The sequence below is a fragment of the Mustelus asterias genome, chromosome 15 (assembly GCF_964213995.1).
Source record: "Mustelus asterias chromosome 15, sMusAst1.hap1.1, whole genome shotgun sequence".
Lineage (NCBI taxonomy): Eukaryota > Metazoa > Chordata > Chondrichthyes > Carcharhiniformes > Triakidae > Mustelus > Mustelus asterias.
Window position 1 is genome coordinate 99133471 of NC_135815.1, and position 19737 is coordinate 99153207.

General features: G+C 45.1%; 1 protein-coding gene across 1 annotated transcript in view; it reads left to right on the forward strand.

The window, feature by feature from the left end:
• The window catches only part of LOC144504758 (uncharacterized), a 46113-nt gene that overhangs the window by 8732 nt on the left and 17644 nt on the right, over positions 1 to 19737 (forward strand). The window contains exons 3-4 of the mRNA XM_078230502.1: positions 4754 to 4878; positions 8600 to 8669. Coding sequence (XP_078086628.1) covers positions 4754 to 4878; positions 8600 to 8669 — 195 coding nt within the window. The remainder of the gene's footprint in view (positions 1 to 4753; positions 4879 to 8599; positions 8670 to 19737) is intronic.

Sequence of the window (19737 nt, forward strand, 5' to 3'; positions counted from 1 at the left end):
TGGTTTCCTCCCACAATCCAAAGATGTGCGGGTTAGGTGGATTGGCCATGCTATATTGCCCCTTGGGGACTAGCTGGAGTAAATGCATTGGGTTACGGGGATAGGGCCTGGGTGGGATTGTGGTCGGTGCAGACTTGATGAGCCGAATGATCTCTTTCTGCACTGTAGGTTTCTATAATTCATCAGCATATGTTCACGGGCTGGTGTTACAAATGAAATCCATGTCCCACAAATGAATAAAAAATGTTCCAATCATTTAAGAGAGACTAAAAAATACCCAAGGAGAAAAATAGAACAGTTTGAATAAGAAGGCAAGCTAAGTGTGAAAAGGAAACCAAGAACACTTAGCCCTGAGAGGAGTGGAAGTCACCTTAAAATCTCCAATCAAAACAGAGCCAGATCCTGATGAGCGTAAAACCTGGATAGACCGTTTTTCACTTCTTGTGCTTTTAATAAAAAAAGATAATTGCTTCTTCATCACAGAAACACAGGGGTTTTACAGTGTCACTTGTCGAAACACTGTTGAAAATGGAAATGTTCTACAGGGAAGGAATTCAGGTGGGAAAACACTGGCAAACATGCAAGGAAATGAAATCTGAAAGGTTAAAGTCTTAAAAATTGCAGAGTCTGTTTTTTCAGTACTAACCAGCCTTTAAAATTGCGACTGGAAGTGTCTATTCATTAAAGATGTTAACCTTACTGATAAAGGCAAGGAAATCAGCCTGCCGTTTCCACCACTAAACATTTTTACAGGTGCACCATAGAAAGCGTCCTTTCCGGATGTATCACAGCTTGGTATGGCTCCCCCTCTGTCCAAGACCGCAAGAACCTACGTGAACATAGTTTCGGGAAGTGTCACGAACATATCCCAGTCCATCACGCAAACCAGCCTCCCATCCATTGACTCTGTCTACACGTCTCGCTGCCTCGGCAAAGCAGCCAGCATAATCAAGGACCCCACGCACCCCGGACATTCTCTCTTCCACCTTCTGCCATCGGGAAAAAGGATAGAAAAGTCTGAGATCACGCACCAATCGACTCAAGAACATCTTCTTCCCTGCTGCCATCAGACTTCTGAATGGACCTACCTTATATTAAGTTGATCTTTCTCTACACCCTAGCTATGACTGTAACATTACATTCTGCACTCTCTCCTTTCTTTCTCCCTGATATGTTCTATGAACAGTATGCTTGTCTGTATAGCGCATAAGAAACAATACTTTTCACTGTATGTTAATACATGTGACAATAATAAATCAAATCAAATCAAAATGTGATGCTTGACTTTAATTGATGCAAATGGTAAAGCTTGCAGACATTGAACAGATATTTCAATGCATCATTAGAACAATGATGTGGAGATGCCGGCGCTGGACTGGGGTAAACACAGTAAGAGTTTTAACAACGCCAGGTTAAAGTCCAACAGGTTTATTTGGTAGCAAATACCATTAGCTTTCGGAGCGCTGCTCCTTCGTCAGATGGAGTGGATATCTGCTCGCAAACAAGGCACACAGAGACACAAACTCAAGTTACAGAATACTGATTAGAATGCGAATCTTTACAGCTAATCAAGTCTTAAAGATACAGACAATGTGAGTGGAGAGAGCATTAGGCACAGGTTAAAGAAATGTGTATTGTCTCCAGACAGGACAGCCAGTGAGATTCTGCAAGTCCAGGCAAGCTGTGGGGGTTACCGGTAGTGTGACATGAACCCAAGATCCCGGTTGAGGCCGTCCTCATGTGTGCGGAACTTGGCTATCAGTTTCTGCTCAGCGACTCTGCGCTGTCGTGTGTCGTGAAGGCTGCCTTGGAGAACGCTTCTGGGAATGTCAGGAGGATTAATAGGATAAATATGTGCGGTGACGGGGATAGGGCCTGGGTGGGCTTGTTGTTGGTGCAGACTTGATGGGCCGAATGGCCTCCTTCTGAACTGTAGGGATTCTATGATTCTCAAAGCCAGAGAAAGAAGTACAACGGTGGAGAGGTTTCGGGAGGGAGTTCAAAAGAATAGAATCAATACTGCTCAAAGACGTGGCTTTTATGGTGGGTTAAACGATGCAGAGAGGTAGGAGGGAGTTAGACAAAGCAAATAGACATATTTGCTTACTTGTAATCAATTGCTGTTCCTCCATTACCATTAGTAATTTCTTGCAAGCTATTCTGATGCGTGCAAGATGAAAAACTTTGATAGCATTTCTCTTTTCTGCAGTAATACTCAAGGAAGCATTCAATAAATTTGAGCATTAACTTATCCCCAGAGTCTGAACCTTTCTTGGGACTGGAGTGGCAGAAGTCCCACAATGCTCTTATTAGCTTTCACTTGATTTAGCAATGTGGCTTCAAATGGACCCTGGAAAATAAATGGCAAGTTTTGCATCCTGGAAGTTACAAAAATTTAATCTGAAGGCTTGTGTTCAGAGACGTATCAAATTATAGTGTGGAGCAGTTTTAGAATTCAGAAAAAATGCATTTGGCTAGCTGAAGAACCATTATTCTATGAACAAAGTTGATGAATAAACTCACACTTAACGGCTGGTCTAGATTCCTCAAATTTCACCATCATGATCAGGGCATTCTGTCCAAAGGCAGGTCCTTGGCTGAGGCACACTTTCCATATCTCTCTGTCTTATATAGAAACATAGAAACTAGAAGCAGGAGGAGGCCATTCGACCCTTCGAGCCTGCTCCGCCATTCATCTTGATCATGGCTGATCATCGAATTCAATATCCTGATCCCCCCTTCCCCCATATCCCTTGATCCCTTTAACCCCAAGAGCTATATCCAATTTCTTCTTGAAATCAAACAATGCTTTGGCCTCAACTATTTTCTGTGATAGTGAATTCCACACATTCACCATTCTCTGGGTGAAGAAATTTCTCCTCACCTCAGTTCTAAAAGGTTTAGCCTTTATCCTCAAACTATGACCCCTAGTTCTGGACTCTCCCACCATTGGGAACATTCTTTCTATATCTACCTTGTCTAACCCTGTTAGAATTTTATAAGTTTCTATGAGATCCCCTCTCACTCTTCTAAACTCCAGTGAATATAATCCTAACCGATTTGGTCTCTCCTTATATGACAGACCTGCCATCCCAGGAATCAGCCTAGGAAACTATCGCTGTCCTCCTTCTGTACAAGGACATCCTTTCCTAGATAAGGACACCAAACCTGCACACAATACTCCAGGTGTGGCCTCACCAATGTCCTATACAATTGCAGCAAAACATCCCTATTCCTATACTCAAATCTTCTTGTCTTTGCATTTGCCAATAACTTTCTTCAATTTTCAAGCCATCCAGCAACAATATTCTCTTCCACCCTCTTCCACTTTTTCCTTGAAACCTTCCCTCCATTGCATCTCTTACATGTCCATTTCCTCTCTAAGACATGCCCCGCACAGACTCTCCTCTCTCCTCCAACTGTTCCTAATTAGGTTCAGCAAATTTCTTTGTTGACTTTCCTCAGGTACAGGAACAGGCAGTAAAGAAGGCAAATGGTATGTTGGTCTCCATAGCGAGAGGATTTGAGTATACAGATAGGGATGTTTTACTGCAATTGTATAGGGCGTTGGTGAGGCCAACCTGTGGAATTGTGTGCAGTTTTGGTGTCCTTATCTGAGAAAGGATGTCCTTACTATAGAGAGAGAGCAGCAAAGGTTTACCAGGCTGATTCCTGGGATGGCAGGTCTGTCATATGAAGAGTGGCTAAGTCGGTTAGGATTATATTCACTGGAGTTCAGAAGAGTGAGAGGAGACCTCATAGGAACTTATAAAATTCTAACAGGATTAAGCAGGGTAGATTCAGAAAGAATGTTCCCAATGGTGGGGGAGTCCAGAACTAGGGATCATAGTTTGAGGATAAGGGATAAACCCTTTAGAACTGAGGTGAGGAGAAATTTCTTCACCCAGAGGGTGGTGAATGTGTGAAATTCACTACCACAGAAAGTAATTGAGGCCAAAACGTTGTGTGATTTCAAGACGGAATTAGATATAGCTCTTGGGGCTAAAGGGATCAAGGGATATTGGGGAAGGGAGGATCAGGATATTGAATTTAATGATCATAATGAATGGCGGAGCAGGCTCGAAGGGCTGAATGGCCTACTCCTGCTTCTAGTTTCTATGTTTCTATGCCTCCTTGCTACATCATCATTTGTTACTTTGTCTGCCCAGTTGAACCTTTCCATCCTCCTCTGAGCTCTCAAGGCTATTGAGCAAGTTGCTCTCCTCTTTGCTTAAGGTCCAAGTCCAATATCCATACAACACAGCACTCCAGATCAAGCACTTTACAAGTCACTTCTTGAGTTGTCTATCCAGCTTTACGGTTAGCAACCACCTCTCTTTACCAAACACGGCCTTTCCTATTGCTATCCTCCTTTGTATTTCTTTGTTGCATCTTCCATCTGCTTCCTCAACACTTGAATTCCTGCACCTAGCCTTGTTCTTTACCTCCTATGATCTCATGAGTATTTTGTGGGGGATTTTAAGATATGCGTCACTTTGGGTTTTGCCAATGTTTATTTTCACTGGAAAGTTCATCCCTGCTGTCATAAACCTATTGACTCCTTCTTGTAAACCTTCTTCCGAGTTTTGTGATCTGCGAATCTAACACGTTATCATTGCTCCCTCCACATGCCACCCCCCCACCAGCTCTCCAATCTCCTCCCCCACCCCCACCCCCGCTCCACCCCCCTCACACCCAGCACCAATCTCAATGTCAAATTTCTCAATCTTACTCCATTTCCAATCTGTCTTAGGATACACCGAGAGTGGTTTCCCCGGGTACAGGACGCCGAGACTCAACGCAGTTTTGAGATGTAACCAAATTTCCAAATCCTTGGAGCTGAAACAGAGGAGAGACGGCAACAACAGCGGTAACCAGGTAGGAAATGCACAGTTCCTCAGTACAGGCTGTACAGTTTAATAACTGTCAGGACCCAGAGAATAGTCACTGCTTTTTAATGGTTGCTGTGATTCAGATGTAGGAGAAAATACGGTTTATTGGAAAGAACTTTCTTTTTAGTACTTAAAATACACACCGGCGGCACAGGGGCACAGTTAGCATTGCTGCCTCACAGCGCCAGGGACCCGGGTTCCATTCCCGGCTTGGGTCACTGTCTGTGTGGAGTTTGCACGTTCTCCCCATGTCTGCATGGGTTTCCTCCGTGTGCTCTGGTTTCCTCCCACAGTCCAAAGATTTGCAGGTTAGGTGCATTGGCCATGCTAAATTGCCCCTTCATGTCCAAAGATGTGCAGGTTCGGTGGATTGTCCATGCTAAATTGTCTCTTGGTGTTCAAAAATATGTAGGTTAGGTGGATTGCCCATGCTAAATTGCCCCTCAGTGTCCAATAATGTGCAGATTAGGTGGATTAGCCATGCTCAATTGTCCCTTAGTGTCCAAAAATGTGTGGGCTAGGGGGATTAGTGATTTGATTTGATTTGATTTATTATTGTCACATGTATTGGTATACAGTGAAAAGTATTGTTTCTTGCGCGCTATACCGACAAAGCATACCGTACATAGAGAAGGAAAGGAGTGCAGAATGTAGTGTTACAGTCATAAAGTTACAGTCATACAGTCATAGTGGGATAGATACATGGAGTTACAGGAATTGGGCCAGGGTGGGATGCTCTGCTGTAGTGTCAGTGCAGACTCGATGGGCCAAATGGTCTCCTGCTGCACTGTAGGGATTCTATGATCAAACTTTAAAAGGCGGATATCACATTTTTATTCTTCAGAAGTTCTGACAGTTGCTTCGTTACATGTTCTAGATAAAAACTTCGTGAAAATAAGATTGATAATGGATTAAGGATCTAGTATTCAGAGGGAAAACCTCAAAGACGCGATGAAAGAGAAGAAGTTCAATTCTCTTTGTTGGAAAATATCAGTGCTGTGTTTGTAATGATAGGTCTGTGATAACTGCACAAAACTGTCAAAGAACTTCAAACGAACCTTGTCATTTCAATTCTCTCATATTTCCATCCTTGTCGGTGACACTGGACCTGACAATCCGCAGAGCGGCAATCCAAGACAGGGGTTGGGTGGTGAGTAGGGGAAGGGATCAGTCCGTTTTGGGGGAGGCGGAGGGAGTAGTTGGTAGAGTGTGGGAGGTCAGCTGGTCAGTCTGGAGTTCGGGTGGTCAGTGGGTGTGAGAGGTCAGGTGGTTGAGAGTTTGGGGGGGGATCAGGTGGTCAATGGGGGTCCCATCATTGAGGGGAGGAGGGCGGGTGTGGTCAGGATAGTTGGGGGAGTCCTGTGCAGGCTTATTACTATGGCCATCCAGGAATTAGAAATTGTTTTAATTCTTGCAACTTATCCTGAGTAAATATTCTGATAAGTCCGTCGGAACCATCTGTGGTTTGTGATTTAAATCTGCGCGGTTCTGATTGTAGGGCAGTTACCCAACAGAACCAAAGAAACTAGGAGCAGGAGAAGGCCATTCGGCCCTTCAAGCCTACTCCACCATTCAATCTGATCACAGCTGATTCGCTAGCTCAATGCCATATTCCCGCTTTCTGCCCATTTCCCTCGATGCCACTAAAATCTAAAAAAAATCTTGAACTTAAAAGTAAAGTTTATTTATTAATCACAAGTAGGCTTACATTAACACTGCAATGAAGTTACTGTGAAAATCCCCTAATCGCCACACTCCGGCACCTGTTCGGGTACTGTGGTGAACCATAGATGGTTACCACTATGGGTACTTGTATATATGTTACTCTCGTTACTGTTGGGGTTAGGGTTTGGGTGTTCCACTTGTTATTACTGTTTATGTGGTACACTCCGTTCGGCTCCACCTTCTTACAGGAGTATAAAGGTCACTGCTACTTCCTAGTAGTCTTTAGTCTGGGATAATATTGTTGAGTAGTGTGCTCCTATTTGTAGTGAATAAAAGCCTTTATTCTCGGGTACGTTCTAGCCTCTCGTGTGAATCAATCGCGCATCAGGTACACTGAGGGAGAATTTAGCATGGCCAATGCACTTAACCAGCACGTCTTTTGGACTGTGGAAGGAAACCAGAGCATCCGGAGGAAACCCACGCAGACACGGAGAGAACGTGCAGACTCCACACAGATATTGACCCAAGCTGGGAATTGAGCCCGGGTCCCTGGCGCTGTGAGGCAGCAGTGCTAACCGCTGTGCCACTGTGCCGCCCTGTCCAATTGCTTGGAAATCATGGGGACTTTCAGGGGAGAGGGTGGGTTCCCAGTACATCTTTGGGGTACCCCCCTCCCCCCCCCCCCTCCCCCCCGCGACTCCTTCACCAGAAGACGATAGGCGGTCTTGCCATCTTTTTAGCAACACAGTGCGAGATTGATTAATGGCAGCAATCTGTGTACAGCTGGTCTGTTTTTAACATGTGGAGATGCCGGCGTTGGACTGGGGTAAGCACAGTAAGAAGTCTCACAACACCAGGTTAAAGTCCAACAGGTTTATTTGGTAGCAAATACCATAAGCTTTCGGAGCGCTGCCCCTTCGTCAGATGGAGTGAAAATCTGCATCTCAGTGGCTGGATGTAACCAACAGATTTAATCCCAAAAATAGGCCCAATGAAAAGGTGAGACAAAGGTTATTGAAGTATCAGTCTCCCACATAGAAGAGAAATATCTACATAAACCATCCTGTAACTTCACAGCGACCGCTGTCCCAACATTGTCATAAAAAACAAAAAGAATTGACTGACCCTCATATGTTATAATGAAACAGGAGCCCTACTTAGATGCGTTTTCCAAATTAAGAATGAAAACTTGACGTTTTACCCACCACGGTAGCACAGTGGTTAGCACTGCTGCCTCACTGCGCCAGGGACCCGGGTTCGATTCCCGGCTTGGGTCACTGTCTGTGTGGAGTTTGCACATTCTCCCCGTGTCTGCGTGGGTTTCCTCCGGGTGCTCCGGTTTCCTCCCACAGTCTGGAAGACGTGCTGATTAGGTGCATTGACCCAAACAGGGGCTGGACTGTGGTGACTAGGGGAATTTCACAGTAACTTCATTGCAGTGTCAATGTAAGCCTACTTGTGACTAATAAATAAACTTTAACTTTAACCTGTCGTAGGCCTTGGGGATTTATGAGTACGTTCCATGTCAAACCAGGCTGAAGAGTTGAGTGATCATTACGCTAAGGTTGGAGGTGAATGGGAGAAGGAGTTGTGTAGGGAGAGTGGAGGCCAGGGGGAGGAATCATAGAATCTTACAGTGCAGAAGGAGGCCATTTGGCCCATCGAGCCTGCACTGAGCACAATCCCACCAAGGCCCTATTCCCGTAACCTCATGTATTTACCCTAGCTAGTCCCCCTGACACTAAGGGGCAATTTAGCATGGCCAATCAACCTAACCCGCGCATCTCTGGACTATGGGAGGAAACTCAAGCAGACACAGGGAGAACATGCAGATTCCGCACAGACAGTGACCCAAGCCGGGAATCGAACCCGGTCCCTGGTGCTGTGAGGCAGCAGTGCTAACCACCGTGCTGCCGTGCCGTTCTCTGTGCTATGTTGTAAATATGTTTCCAAGATGCTTTCGCTGATGAGTAACTTTAAAGCAACACATTAAAATAGGGAAAATTTAAATTGAAAATGTTCTGATCTCTTTCTTTGTAAAGGTGCTCACGAAGGCTACGGTGATTGACAGTCATGTGAGAAGTGGATCAGGAAGGATGGATACACTGAAAAGTGAGATATTCTGATTAATGTACAGTCTGTCTACCTCGCCCTGTTTTGTACTTTGTTATTTGCATTGTTCGTTGCTGAGAAATTGAAAACAGATTTGTGAATTGGGTTCACTAAGGCAAGTAATATCAGTGTTGGAGAATAGAGAATGGGCGGGATTCTCCAGCTATTCATGCCAGTGGAATTCTCCAGTCCCGCTGCAGTGAACAGGGATTTGGCTGATTCTCCATCCTCGCTGGCTGGCGATTTCCAGCCACAGTTTCCAGTTAGAAATCCGAACCAGGGTCCCCCTCTGAAGTATTCCATTTTGGAGGAATGTTGGCAAATAATAAACATTCGCAGGAATTACCGCCTTGAAAAACTGGGACTTGAATTGTCCGCACAAAGCAAACACGATAGACGGCACGGTGGCACAGTGGTCAGCACTGCTGCCTCACAGCAGTAGGGACCCGGGTTCAATTCCCGGCTTGGGTCACTGTCTGTGTGGAGTTTGCACATTCTCCCCATGTCTGCGTGGGTTTCCTCCGGGTGCTCCGGTTTCCTCCCACAATCTGAAAGACGTGCTGGTTAGGTGCATTGACCCAAACAGGTGCCGGAGGGAGTGTGGCGACTAGGGGAATTTCACAGTAACTTCATTGCAATGTCAATGTAAGCCAGACTTGTGACTAATAAATAAACTTTACAATAGCAACGAATGGCATTTTCACAGTTTCTTTGATATCAAAATCATTCGAAGGTGCTACAAAGAGACATAGACAGATAAAAACAGAAGCTAAAGGAAAGGAAAGGACCAAGTGAAAGAGATACATTTTAAGGAGGGTATTAATATTTAAAAAAAGGATGTAGGAAGCCAATATCACCGTTCCAGTCACAAATTCCATCCTCCTATAATCAGACTGTTCACAACCCTGTGTTAAAATCCAGGCCAGAAACTCCAAGGTGTTTTGTGAAGTTAGCCTAGACCCTAAGTTTACATTTGGTTTTGGCATTAGCGTGAGCATAAGGTGTTTCACTCCAGGTATGATTCAAGTGACCCACTAGGGAGCTTTCATCAAACAAAGTTTATTTAAGAACACTGTTAGAATATAACAAAAAGAATTAGCATCACTTTTACCCATTACAAGACTTAGACATGACACACTAAAATTCTTAACAGTTAGCTATCTCTGTTGTTCCAATTTAAAGCAATACCCCATAGATATACACCCTTCTTCAGAATTGGTTAGCACTAAAACAAGTATGCTCATGTGATACTAGATTTCCAGCTTTGCAACACCTATGGACTGAAATCTAAACAGCAGTTTTCAGAGAAGGATATATCCTCAAGGCAGCAAAACAGACAAGTAAGCCCAGTCTCTAGCAACTTCCAGTCTTCAGACTTAAGGGACAGGAAAGGATATCTTCCTCTCTCTGCGGCTTCTAAAGCAGCAACACTAAGACAGCAGAGTCTCCAACTCCAGGGAGGGGAAAAAAGAGACCCTGCGCTCTCTCAATTCCAAACAGCATCTGAAAACAGCAACTAAGGTGGAATTCTCTGTGAAAGCCTAGCTGTTTCCAGTCATATGACCTGACCTGTCAATCATCCCAATCAAGCTCTGCTCCGTAATCCCAGGGGAACTCTTAAACTACAGAACACTGCATTAGTTCACATTAAGACAAACATGGTATCAATTATACTGCTTCAGAAACAACAGACAATACTGGTTATAGACAAAACAGCTCTGACAAAATCCTATTTACCATGGTGGGACCAGAGAATCCCACCACTAGCGGAAAATGCGCCACCTCCTGTTGATGGGAAACATGTAGTTGGGAGGCCGGAGAATATTGCCCTATATCATTTTGATTTGATTTATTATTGTCACATGTATTAGTATACAGTAAAAAGTATTGTTTTCTTGCACACTATACAGCCAAAGCATACCTTTCATAGAGAAGGAAAGGAGAGGGTACAGAATGTAGTGTTACAGTCATAGCTAGGGTGCAGAGAAAGGTCAACTTAATATAATGAGTTTGAGAGAGTTAGAGTAGTGTCTTAAGAGCTCTAAACAAGAGTAAAAGATAGAATGAGAGGGTATGGTGGGGACAGCTCGCAAATGTTCGCCACCCTCTGGCACCATCTTTAATTCACAGGGTGGGATTTTCTGGCCGCACTTGTCGGAAAAGGCCGGAAAATCCCGCCTAAGGTCAATGGACCTTCTCATGGTCCGCGTCCTGCCCGCTGCGATTCCCGTGTCGGCGGGGATGGGAAAATTCTGCCCACTGTGTTAATACAGCAAAGAATTAAAGGTGGTTTCCTAACTGTTGCAATCTAGGGGAGGCGATGGCCTAGTGGCATTATCGCTAGACTATTAATCCAGAAACTCAGCTCATGTTCTGGGGACCCAGGTTCGAATCCCGCCACGGCAGATGGCGGAATTTAAATTCAATTAAAAAAATCTGGAATTAACAGTCTACTGATGACCATGAAATATAGGAGGAGGCCATTTGGCCCTTCAAGCCTGCTCCACCATTCATCACGATTATGGCTGATCGTCCAACTCAATAGTCTAATCCTGCTTTCTCCCCACAACCTTTGACCCCATTCGCCCCAAGTGCTACATCCAGCCGCCTCTTGAATACATTCAATGTTTTGGCATCAACTACTTCCTGTGGTAATGAATTCACTCTTTGGGTGAAGAAATGTCTCCTCATCTTCGTCCTAAACCATTGTCGATTGTTGGAAAAACCCATCTGGTTCATTAATGTTCATGATGTGAAGATGCTGGCGTTGGACTGTGGTAAACATTAATGTTCTTCAGGGAAGAAATCCGCCGTCCTTACCTGGTCTGGCCTACATGTGACTCCAGAGCTACAGCAATGTGGTTCGCTCCCAACTGCCCTCTGAAATGGCCTCACTAGCCACTCAGTTCAAGGGCAACTAGGGATGGGTACAAAATGCTGGCCAGCCAGCGACGCCCATGTCCCATGACTGAATTAAAAAAAAGTAACTCATGCAGAATGTGCAGAAAATATTTTCCTGAACTGGGAGCAATTCTTTGCAATGGAACATGGTTCACAGTGGATGTCAGCAATTGCCTGCGGCTACTTTCTTTTATTAACACAAAATCCATTTTGCAGAGTTGTCAGTGAATTGAGTTACATTTGTTCCTTTCCCCTTTAGCGCGTACTTCTCAGCGCTGTGGCCAAAAGGTATGACAGATCCGTTAGAAATCAGTTAACTCCTCCAGCATAACCGTGTGCTGATAAAAAGGGAACAATGCTGCCAGGCCACGAGGGTTGAATAATATAATTGAAACGCCCTCCTGTACAACTGTTGGGACAGTAACATATACCTTCCTTTGTTTTCTCATTACTTGGGATAGAATAGTTTTCTGCTCGAGAGATCACAGATCGATTTTTGTCTGCATAAGGTAAGTTTAAGATAAGATAAACCTAAGTGTTAATCCAGTCCTGTGAAGAGATATTCTTAAGTGGTTATCTTGAAGTGACAAGGAATGTTTGGTAGAATGTTTGAATATCTTCCAGAATTTAGATGGGCTCCTCTAATGGGTTAGAATGAGACTCATTGAATAAGACACAATACTGAAAGGCCTGGATAGAGTGGACTGGGGAAGATGTTTCCATGAGTGGGAGAGACTCGGATCCGAGGGCACAGCCTCAGAGTAAAGGGACGACCCTTTAGAACCGAGATGAGGAGGAATTTCTTCAGCTGGAGGTGAATGGTGGAATTCATTGCCACAGAAGGCTGTGGAGGCCAGGTCATTGAGTGTATTTAAGACAGAGATAGATAGGTTCTTGATTGGTATCATAGAATCATAGAATCCTACAGTGCAGAAGGAAGCCATTCGGCCCATCAAGTCTGGACGGACCATAATCCCACCCAGGCCCTATCCCCATAACCCAATGCATTTACCCTAGCTAATCCCCCTGACACTTAGGGTCAATTTAGCATGGCCAATCCACATAACCTGCATATCTTTGGACTGTGGGAGGAAACTGGAGCACCTGGAGGAAACCCACACAGACACGAGGAGAACATGCAACATCGAACCCGGGTCCCTGTCATTGTGAGGCAGCAGTGCCAACCATTGTGCCACCGTGCCGCCCCATTATATTATGGTAAGGCGATCAAAGGATACGGGAAAAAGCAGGGGAATGGAGTTGAAAAACTAATGAGTCATGATTCAAGAAGGGAAATAGGAATGACCCTGGTAATTATAGGTCGGTTAGTCTTACTTTGGTGGTCGGTAAGTTAATGGAAAAGGTCCTGAGGGATAGGATTTATGACCATTTGAAAAGATGCAGCTTGATCCGGGATAGTCAACACGGATTCGTGAAGGGTAAGTCTTGCCTCACAAATTTGATTGAATTCTTTGAGGAGGTAACTAAGTGTGTAGATGAAGGTAGAGCAGTTGATGTCATATGCATGGATTTTAGTAAGGTGTTTGATAAGGTTCCCCATGGTCGGCTCATGAAGAAAGTAAGGAGGTGTGGGATAGAGGGAAATTTGGCCAATTGGATAAGTAACTGGCTATCCCATAGAAAGAAGTTTAACAACACCAGGTTAAAGTCCAACAGGTTTATTTGGTAGCAAAAGCCACACAAGCTTTCGGAGCTCTTAGCCCCTTCTTCAGGTGAGTGGGAATTCTGTTCACAAACAGAGCTTATAAAGACACAGACTCAAATTACATGAATAATGGTTGGAATGCGAATACTTACAACTAATCAAGTCTTTAAGAAACGAAACAATGTGAGTGGAGAGAGCATCAAGACAGGCTAAAAAGATGTGTATTGTCTCCAGACAAGACACATCTTTTTAGCCTGTCTTGATGCTCTCTCCACTCACATTGTTTCGTTTCTTAAAGACTTGATTAGTTGTAAGTATTCGCATTCCAACCATTATTCATGTAATTTGAGTCTGTGTCTTTATAAGCTCTGTTTGTGAACAGAATTCCCACTCACCTGAAGAAGGGGCTAAGAGCTCCGAAAGCTTGTGTGGCTTTTGCTACCAAATAAACCTGTTGGACTTTAACCTGGTGTTGTTAAACTTCTGTCTGTGTTTACCCCAGTCCAACGCCGGCATCTCCACATCATGTATCCCATAGAGGACAGAGGGCGGTGATGAAAATTTTCAGACTGGAGACCAGTTACCAGCGGTGTACCACAGGAATCAGTGCGGGTCCTCTGCTATTTGTGATTTTTATCAATGACTTGGAGGAGGGGGCAGAAGGGTGGGTCAGTAAATTTGCTGATGACACCAAGATTGGTGGAGTAGTGGATGAGGTGGAGGGTTGTTGTAGGCTGCAAAGAGACATTGATAGGATGCAGAGCTGGGCCGAAAAATGGCAGATGGAGTTTAACCCTGATAAGTGCGAGGTGATTCATTTTGGGAGGACAAATTTGAATGCGGATTACAGGGTCAACGGCAGGGTTCTGAGGAATGTGGAGGAACAGAGAGATCTTGGGGTTCATATCCACAGATCTCTGAAGGTTGCCACTCAAGTGGATAGAGTTGTGAAGAAGGCCTATAGCGTGTTAGTGTTTATTAACAGTGGGTTTGAGTTTAAGAACCGTCGGGTTATGCTGCAACTGTACAGGATCTTGGTGAGACCACATTTGGAATATTGTGTGCAGTTCTGGTCACCTCACTATAAGATGGATGTGGAAGCATTGGAGAGAGTGCAAAGGAGATTTACCAGGATGCTGCCTGGTTTGGAGGGTAGGTCTTATGAGGAAAGGTTGAGGGAGCGAGCGCTTTTCTCTTTAGAGCGGAGGAGGATGAGAGGTGACTTAATAGAGGTTTATAAGATGATGAGGGGGATAGATAGGGTGGACATTCAGAGACTATTTCCACGGGTGGATGTAGCTGTTACTTGGGGGCATAACTATAAGGTTCATGGTGGGAGATATAGGAGGGATGTCTGAGGTAGGTTCTTTACTCAGAGAGTGTTTGGTGTGTGGAATAGACTGCCTGCTGTGATAGTGGAGTCGGACACTTTAGGAACTTTCAAGCGGTATTGGATAGGCACATGGAGCACACCAGAATGATAGGGAGTGGGATAGCTTGATCTTGGTTTCGGACAAAGCTCGGCACAACATCGAGGGCCGAAGGGCCTGTACTGTGCTGTAATGTTCTAGGTTCTATGTTCTATGATTGACTGGTGGAGCAGACTCAATGGGCTGAATGGCCTAATTCTGCTCCTATATCTTATGGTCTTATCAATGACTGGATTGGGGTGTTTTTGGTGGATTGGTGTCTGTAACAACATAAGAGACAGGAGCAAGGCCATTTGGCCCCTTGAACTCCCCGTCTCCCCATTCAATAGGATAAGGTTGTGGCTAACATTCCACATTTCCACACCAAACTTCTTTGATCTCAGCCTTGAACATGTTCAATTGCTGGAATTTTACCGTCCCGCCCGCAGTGGGAATCGGAGCGGGCGAGGGGTGGACAATGGATAGTCTGTTGACCTCAGGTGGGATTCTATGGTTTCAGGATGATCGAGGTAGTAAAATCCTGCCCAATGACTCAGTACCCACAGTTCCCTGGGCTAGAGAGTTCCAAAGATTAATAACCGTCCGCGTGATGAAATGTTTCCTCATCTCAGATCTAAATGACCGACTTTTCAGCTTCGTAGGGACAGGCCATCACCCAGGCAGGAGAAAACCTCAAGGAAACACCGTGTAATTGCAACGCCATTGAGTCTGCATTCAACTGAGTGCCCTTTTCACATGTCCTGACGCTGTGACCCCTAGTTCGAAACCCTCCAGCTGGTAGAAAGAGCCTTCCAACATCTACCCTGTCAAACCCTTGAAGAATTTGATACATTTCATTGAGATTACTTCTCTTTTATTCTGAACTCCAGAGATTATAGGTCCATTCGATAGTATAGCCTTTGTGTCTAAGTGCTAACCTAGTCCTGTCGTGTAGATGTTGTTAAGTGGTTCTCCTGAAGTGATGAAGGATGTTTGATAGAACGTTTGAATATCTTCCAGAATTGACAAGGGCTCCTCTAATGGGTTAGAATGAGACAATAAATGCCTGGAGTGTGGAATGGCTTATTTACAAGCTGCAGAGAAATATCGCACGTCAGTTTTTGATGTCAAAGAAACCTACTTAAGTGTTCTTTTGGAAAGCAAATTACAATAATCTCTCACGAGAAAGCTCAGTCACACATTACAGAACAAAAGTCCCGGCAGTGATTTACTGCACAAAGCAGTTGATGGGGCAATTTTGAGCCCGGATTCTCTGTCAGTGGGACTGACAGTGCATGCTCAAAATCCCGAGAGCGTGATTTGTGCTGGCTAGTTTCTGAGTTCTGATCCAACTGGCCCCTCAGTGGCGGAGTGGCGTGTGAACTCGCCGCGGGACCACAGAATGCTCTTTTTAATACATTGGCGTGTCACTAATGAGCACTCTTTCTGGATATCCAACCCGCACAGAACTTACAGTTGGCGCCAGTGTGATGTCATGTCGGCGTCATTTACAACACTTAGAATCATAGAATCCCCGTAATGCAGAAGGAGGCTATTCAGCCCATCGAGTCTGCACCGACAACAATCCCACCCTATCCCCGTAACTCCACGTATTTACCCTGTCAATCCACCAAGGGGCAATTTAGCATGACCAATGCACCGAACCTGCACATCTTTGGACACTAAGGGGCAATTTAGCATGGCCAATCCACCTAACCTACACATCTTTGGACACTATTTAGCAATTTAGCATGGCCAATCTACCTAACTTGTACACCTTTGGACACTATGGGGCAATTTAGCATGGCCAATCCACCTAATCTACATGTGTTTGGGTGTGGGAGGAAACCGGAGCACCCGGAGGAAACCCACGCAGACACAGGGAGAACATGCAAGCTCCGCACAAAAAGTGACCCAAGTCAGGAATCGAACCTGTGTCCCGGGTACTGTGAAGCGGCAGTGCTATCCACTGTGCCATCATGCCGCCTGCTACAGAGGCATAAACCTGGCGCCTTCACCTCTGAGGGGGGCGGTTTGAGAGGTGAGTGCTCAGGCAGCCAGCACCCTCTGCGGTGTTCACTGCTCAGGGGGTACCAACGAGAACTCAGGGGAACACACAGATAAGTTCAACTCGGGTCCATTGTCCATGCCACCCTTTTTTTTAAACCCCTAAGCTAGTCCCAATTGCCCGCATTTGGCCCATATCCCTCTATACCCATCTTACCCATGTAACTGTCTAAATGCTTTTTAAAAGACAAAATTGTACCTGCCTCTACTACTACCTCTGGCAGCTTGTTCCAGACACTCACCACCCTCTGTGTGAAAAAATTGACCCTCTGGACCCTTTTGTATCTCTCCCCTCTCACCTTAAATCTATGCTCTCTAGTTTTAGACTCCCCTACCTTTGGGGAAAGATATTGACTATCCAGCTGACCTGTGCCCTTCATTATTTTATAGACATCTATAAGATCATCCCTCCGCCTCCTACGCTCCAGAGGAAAAAGGTCCCAGTCTATCCAGCCTCTCTTTATAATTCAAACCATCAAGTCCTGGTAGCATCCTAGTAAATCTCTTCTGCACTCTTTCTAGTTTAATAATATCCTTTCTACAATAGGGTGACCAGAACTGCACACAACATTCCAATTGTGGCCTTACCAATGCCTTGTACAACTTCAACAAGACGTCCCAACTTCTGTATTCAATGAATCATGGATATTTAGTTCACTTCCTGAAGAAATAGCTTAACTCCAGTCAAGTTTCTGCTTTTTGTTTTGACTTTGAAGGATACACTCTGCAGGCTGCCCTAATTACCTCTATCTTGGACCCCAGCATGCTTACCCAGACAGGAGCAGCTCTCTCCAGCTGTCTCATACAAACACACAAGGCATGACAGCAAGAGAAACACTGGGGAGGAATTGAGTTCGGTCTGCAGCAAGAATGCTGGCAATCTGAATACCCTGCCGTTAGTTCAAAATGTAGAATTAGCTCTTACTTTGAGAGTTTTGGCAGCTCGCCAGTGTAGCATAACATTTCCAAATCGGAGAGAACAAACATGCTTGTGGAAACGGGAAAACGGGAAAACATCCCACCATTTTTACCCATCCTACCCATTTGCTTTATTAGTTCCAGAGGCTTGGACTACCTTTTCTTTTTCATTCATGGGATATGGGTGTCGCTGGCTGGGCCATCATTTCTGGTTGTATCACAGCTGGGTATGGCTCCTGCTCTGCCCAAAACCTGTTCCTGCTCTGCCCAAGACCGCAAGGAACTACAAAAGGTTGTGAATGTAGCCCAATCCATCATGCAAACCAGCCTCCCATCCATTGACTCTGTCTACACTTCCCGCTGCTTCGGAAAAGCAGCCAGCATAATTAAGGACCTCTTCATCCGTCGGGAAAAAGATACAAAAGTCTGAGGTCACGTACCAACCGACTCATGAACAGCTTCTTCCCTAAAACCATCAGACTTTTGAATGCACCTACCTAGCACTAAATTGATCTTTCTCTACACCCTAGCTATGACTGTAACACTACAGTCTACACTCTCTCCTTTCCTTCTCTATGAACAGTATGCTTTGTCTGTATATCATGCAAGAAACAATACTTCTCACTGTATTCTAATAAATGTGACAATAATAAATCAGATCAAATCAAATCAAATCAAAATCATTTATTGCCCACCCCTAGTCACCCTTGAGAAGGTGGTGATGAGCTGCCTTCTTGAATCGCTGCAGTCCACGTGCTATTGGTTGACCCATAATGCTGTTAGGGAGGGAATTCCAGGATTTTGACCCAGTGACTGCGAAGGAACAGCGATATATTTCCAAGTCAGGATGGTGAGTGGCTTGGAGGGGAACTTGCAGATGGGGGTGTTCCCATGTATTTGCTGCCCTTGTCTTTCTAGATGGAAGTCGTTGATGGTTTGGAAGGTGCTGTCGAAGGATCTTTGGTGAATTGCTGCAGTGCATCTTGTAGATAGTACACACTGCTGCTCCTGAGCGCGGTGGTGGAGGGAGTGGATGTTTGTAGATGTGGTGCCAATCAAATGCGCTGCTTTGTCTGGATGGTGTCAAGCTTCTTAAGTGTTGGAGCTGCACCCATCCAGGCAAGTGGGGAGTATTCCATCACATTCCTGACTTGTGCCTTGTCGATGGTGGAAAGGCTTTGGGGAGTCAGGAGGTGAGTTACTTGCCGCAGTATTCCTAGCCTCGGATCTGCTCTTGTAGCCACTGTGTTTATGTGGTGAGTCCAGTTGAGTTTCTGGTCAATGGTAACCACAAGGATGTTGACAGTGTGGGATTCAGTGATGGTTACACCATTGAATGTCAAGGGGCAGTGGTTAGAGTGTCTCTTTTGGTGATGGTCATTGCCTGACATTTATGTGGGGTGAATGTTACTTGCCACATGTCAGCCCCAGCCTGGATATTGTCCAGGTCTTGTTACACATGAACATGGACTGCTTCAGTGCCGGAGGAGTCGCGAATGGTGCCGAACGTTGTGTAATCATCGGCGAACATCTCCACTTCTGACCTTATGACAGAGGGAAGGTCATTGATGAAGCAGCTGAAGATGGTTGTGCCTGGGACACTACCCTGACTACCCATTAACAAGTTAAACCCGGGTTTCATTAAAAACAAGATTGGGCAGGAAAGCATTTGTGAGTTAGCTGTGCGTGGGTGAGATGAAGCATGCATAAGCATAAAAAGGATTCCGATTTCCAAAGTTGTCAGTGGTATGGTGCCTGTAGGGACAGCTTTCAACTTGTCAAAAGCTGGGGGTGTGTCTCCCCCATCCCCAGCACCCGGCAGTGTTGTCCTACTGAAAGCATTAATCGTTATCAGATAGGTTATTTTTGTTTATTACAGGTTTTCTTCCCGGTACGTGCTCCCAGTGTTTTACCTCAGCCCAGGAGTTCTGTTGAAGATGAACTTTAGCCTGGATCATGGACTAGTGATGTGTGCTTTGGCATGTGCTTGAGCCCACATGCTGGCTTTCTTCACTACCTGCTAATCGACCCTGCATTTAGGGCAGCACAGTGGCACAGTGGTTAGCACTGCTGCCTCGCAGCGTCAGGGACCCGGGTTCAATTCCTG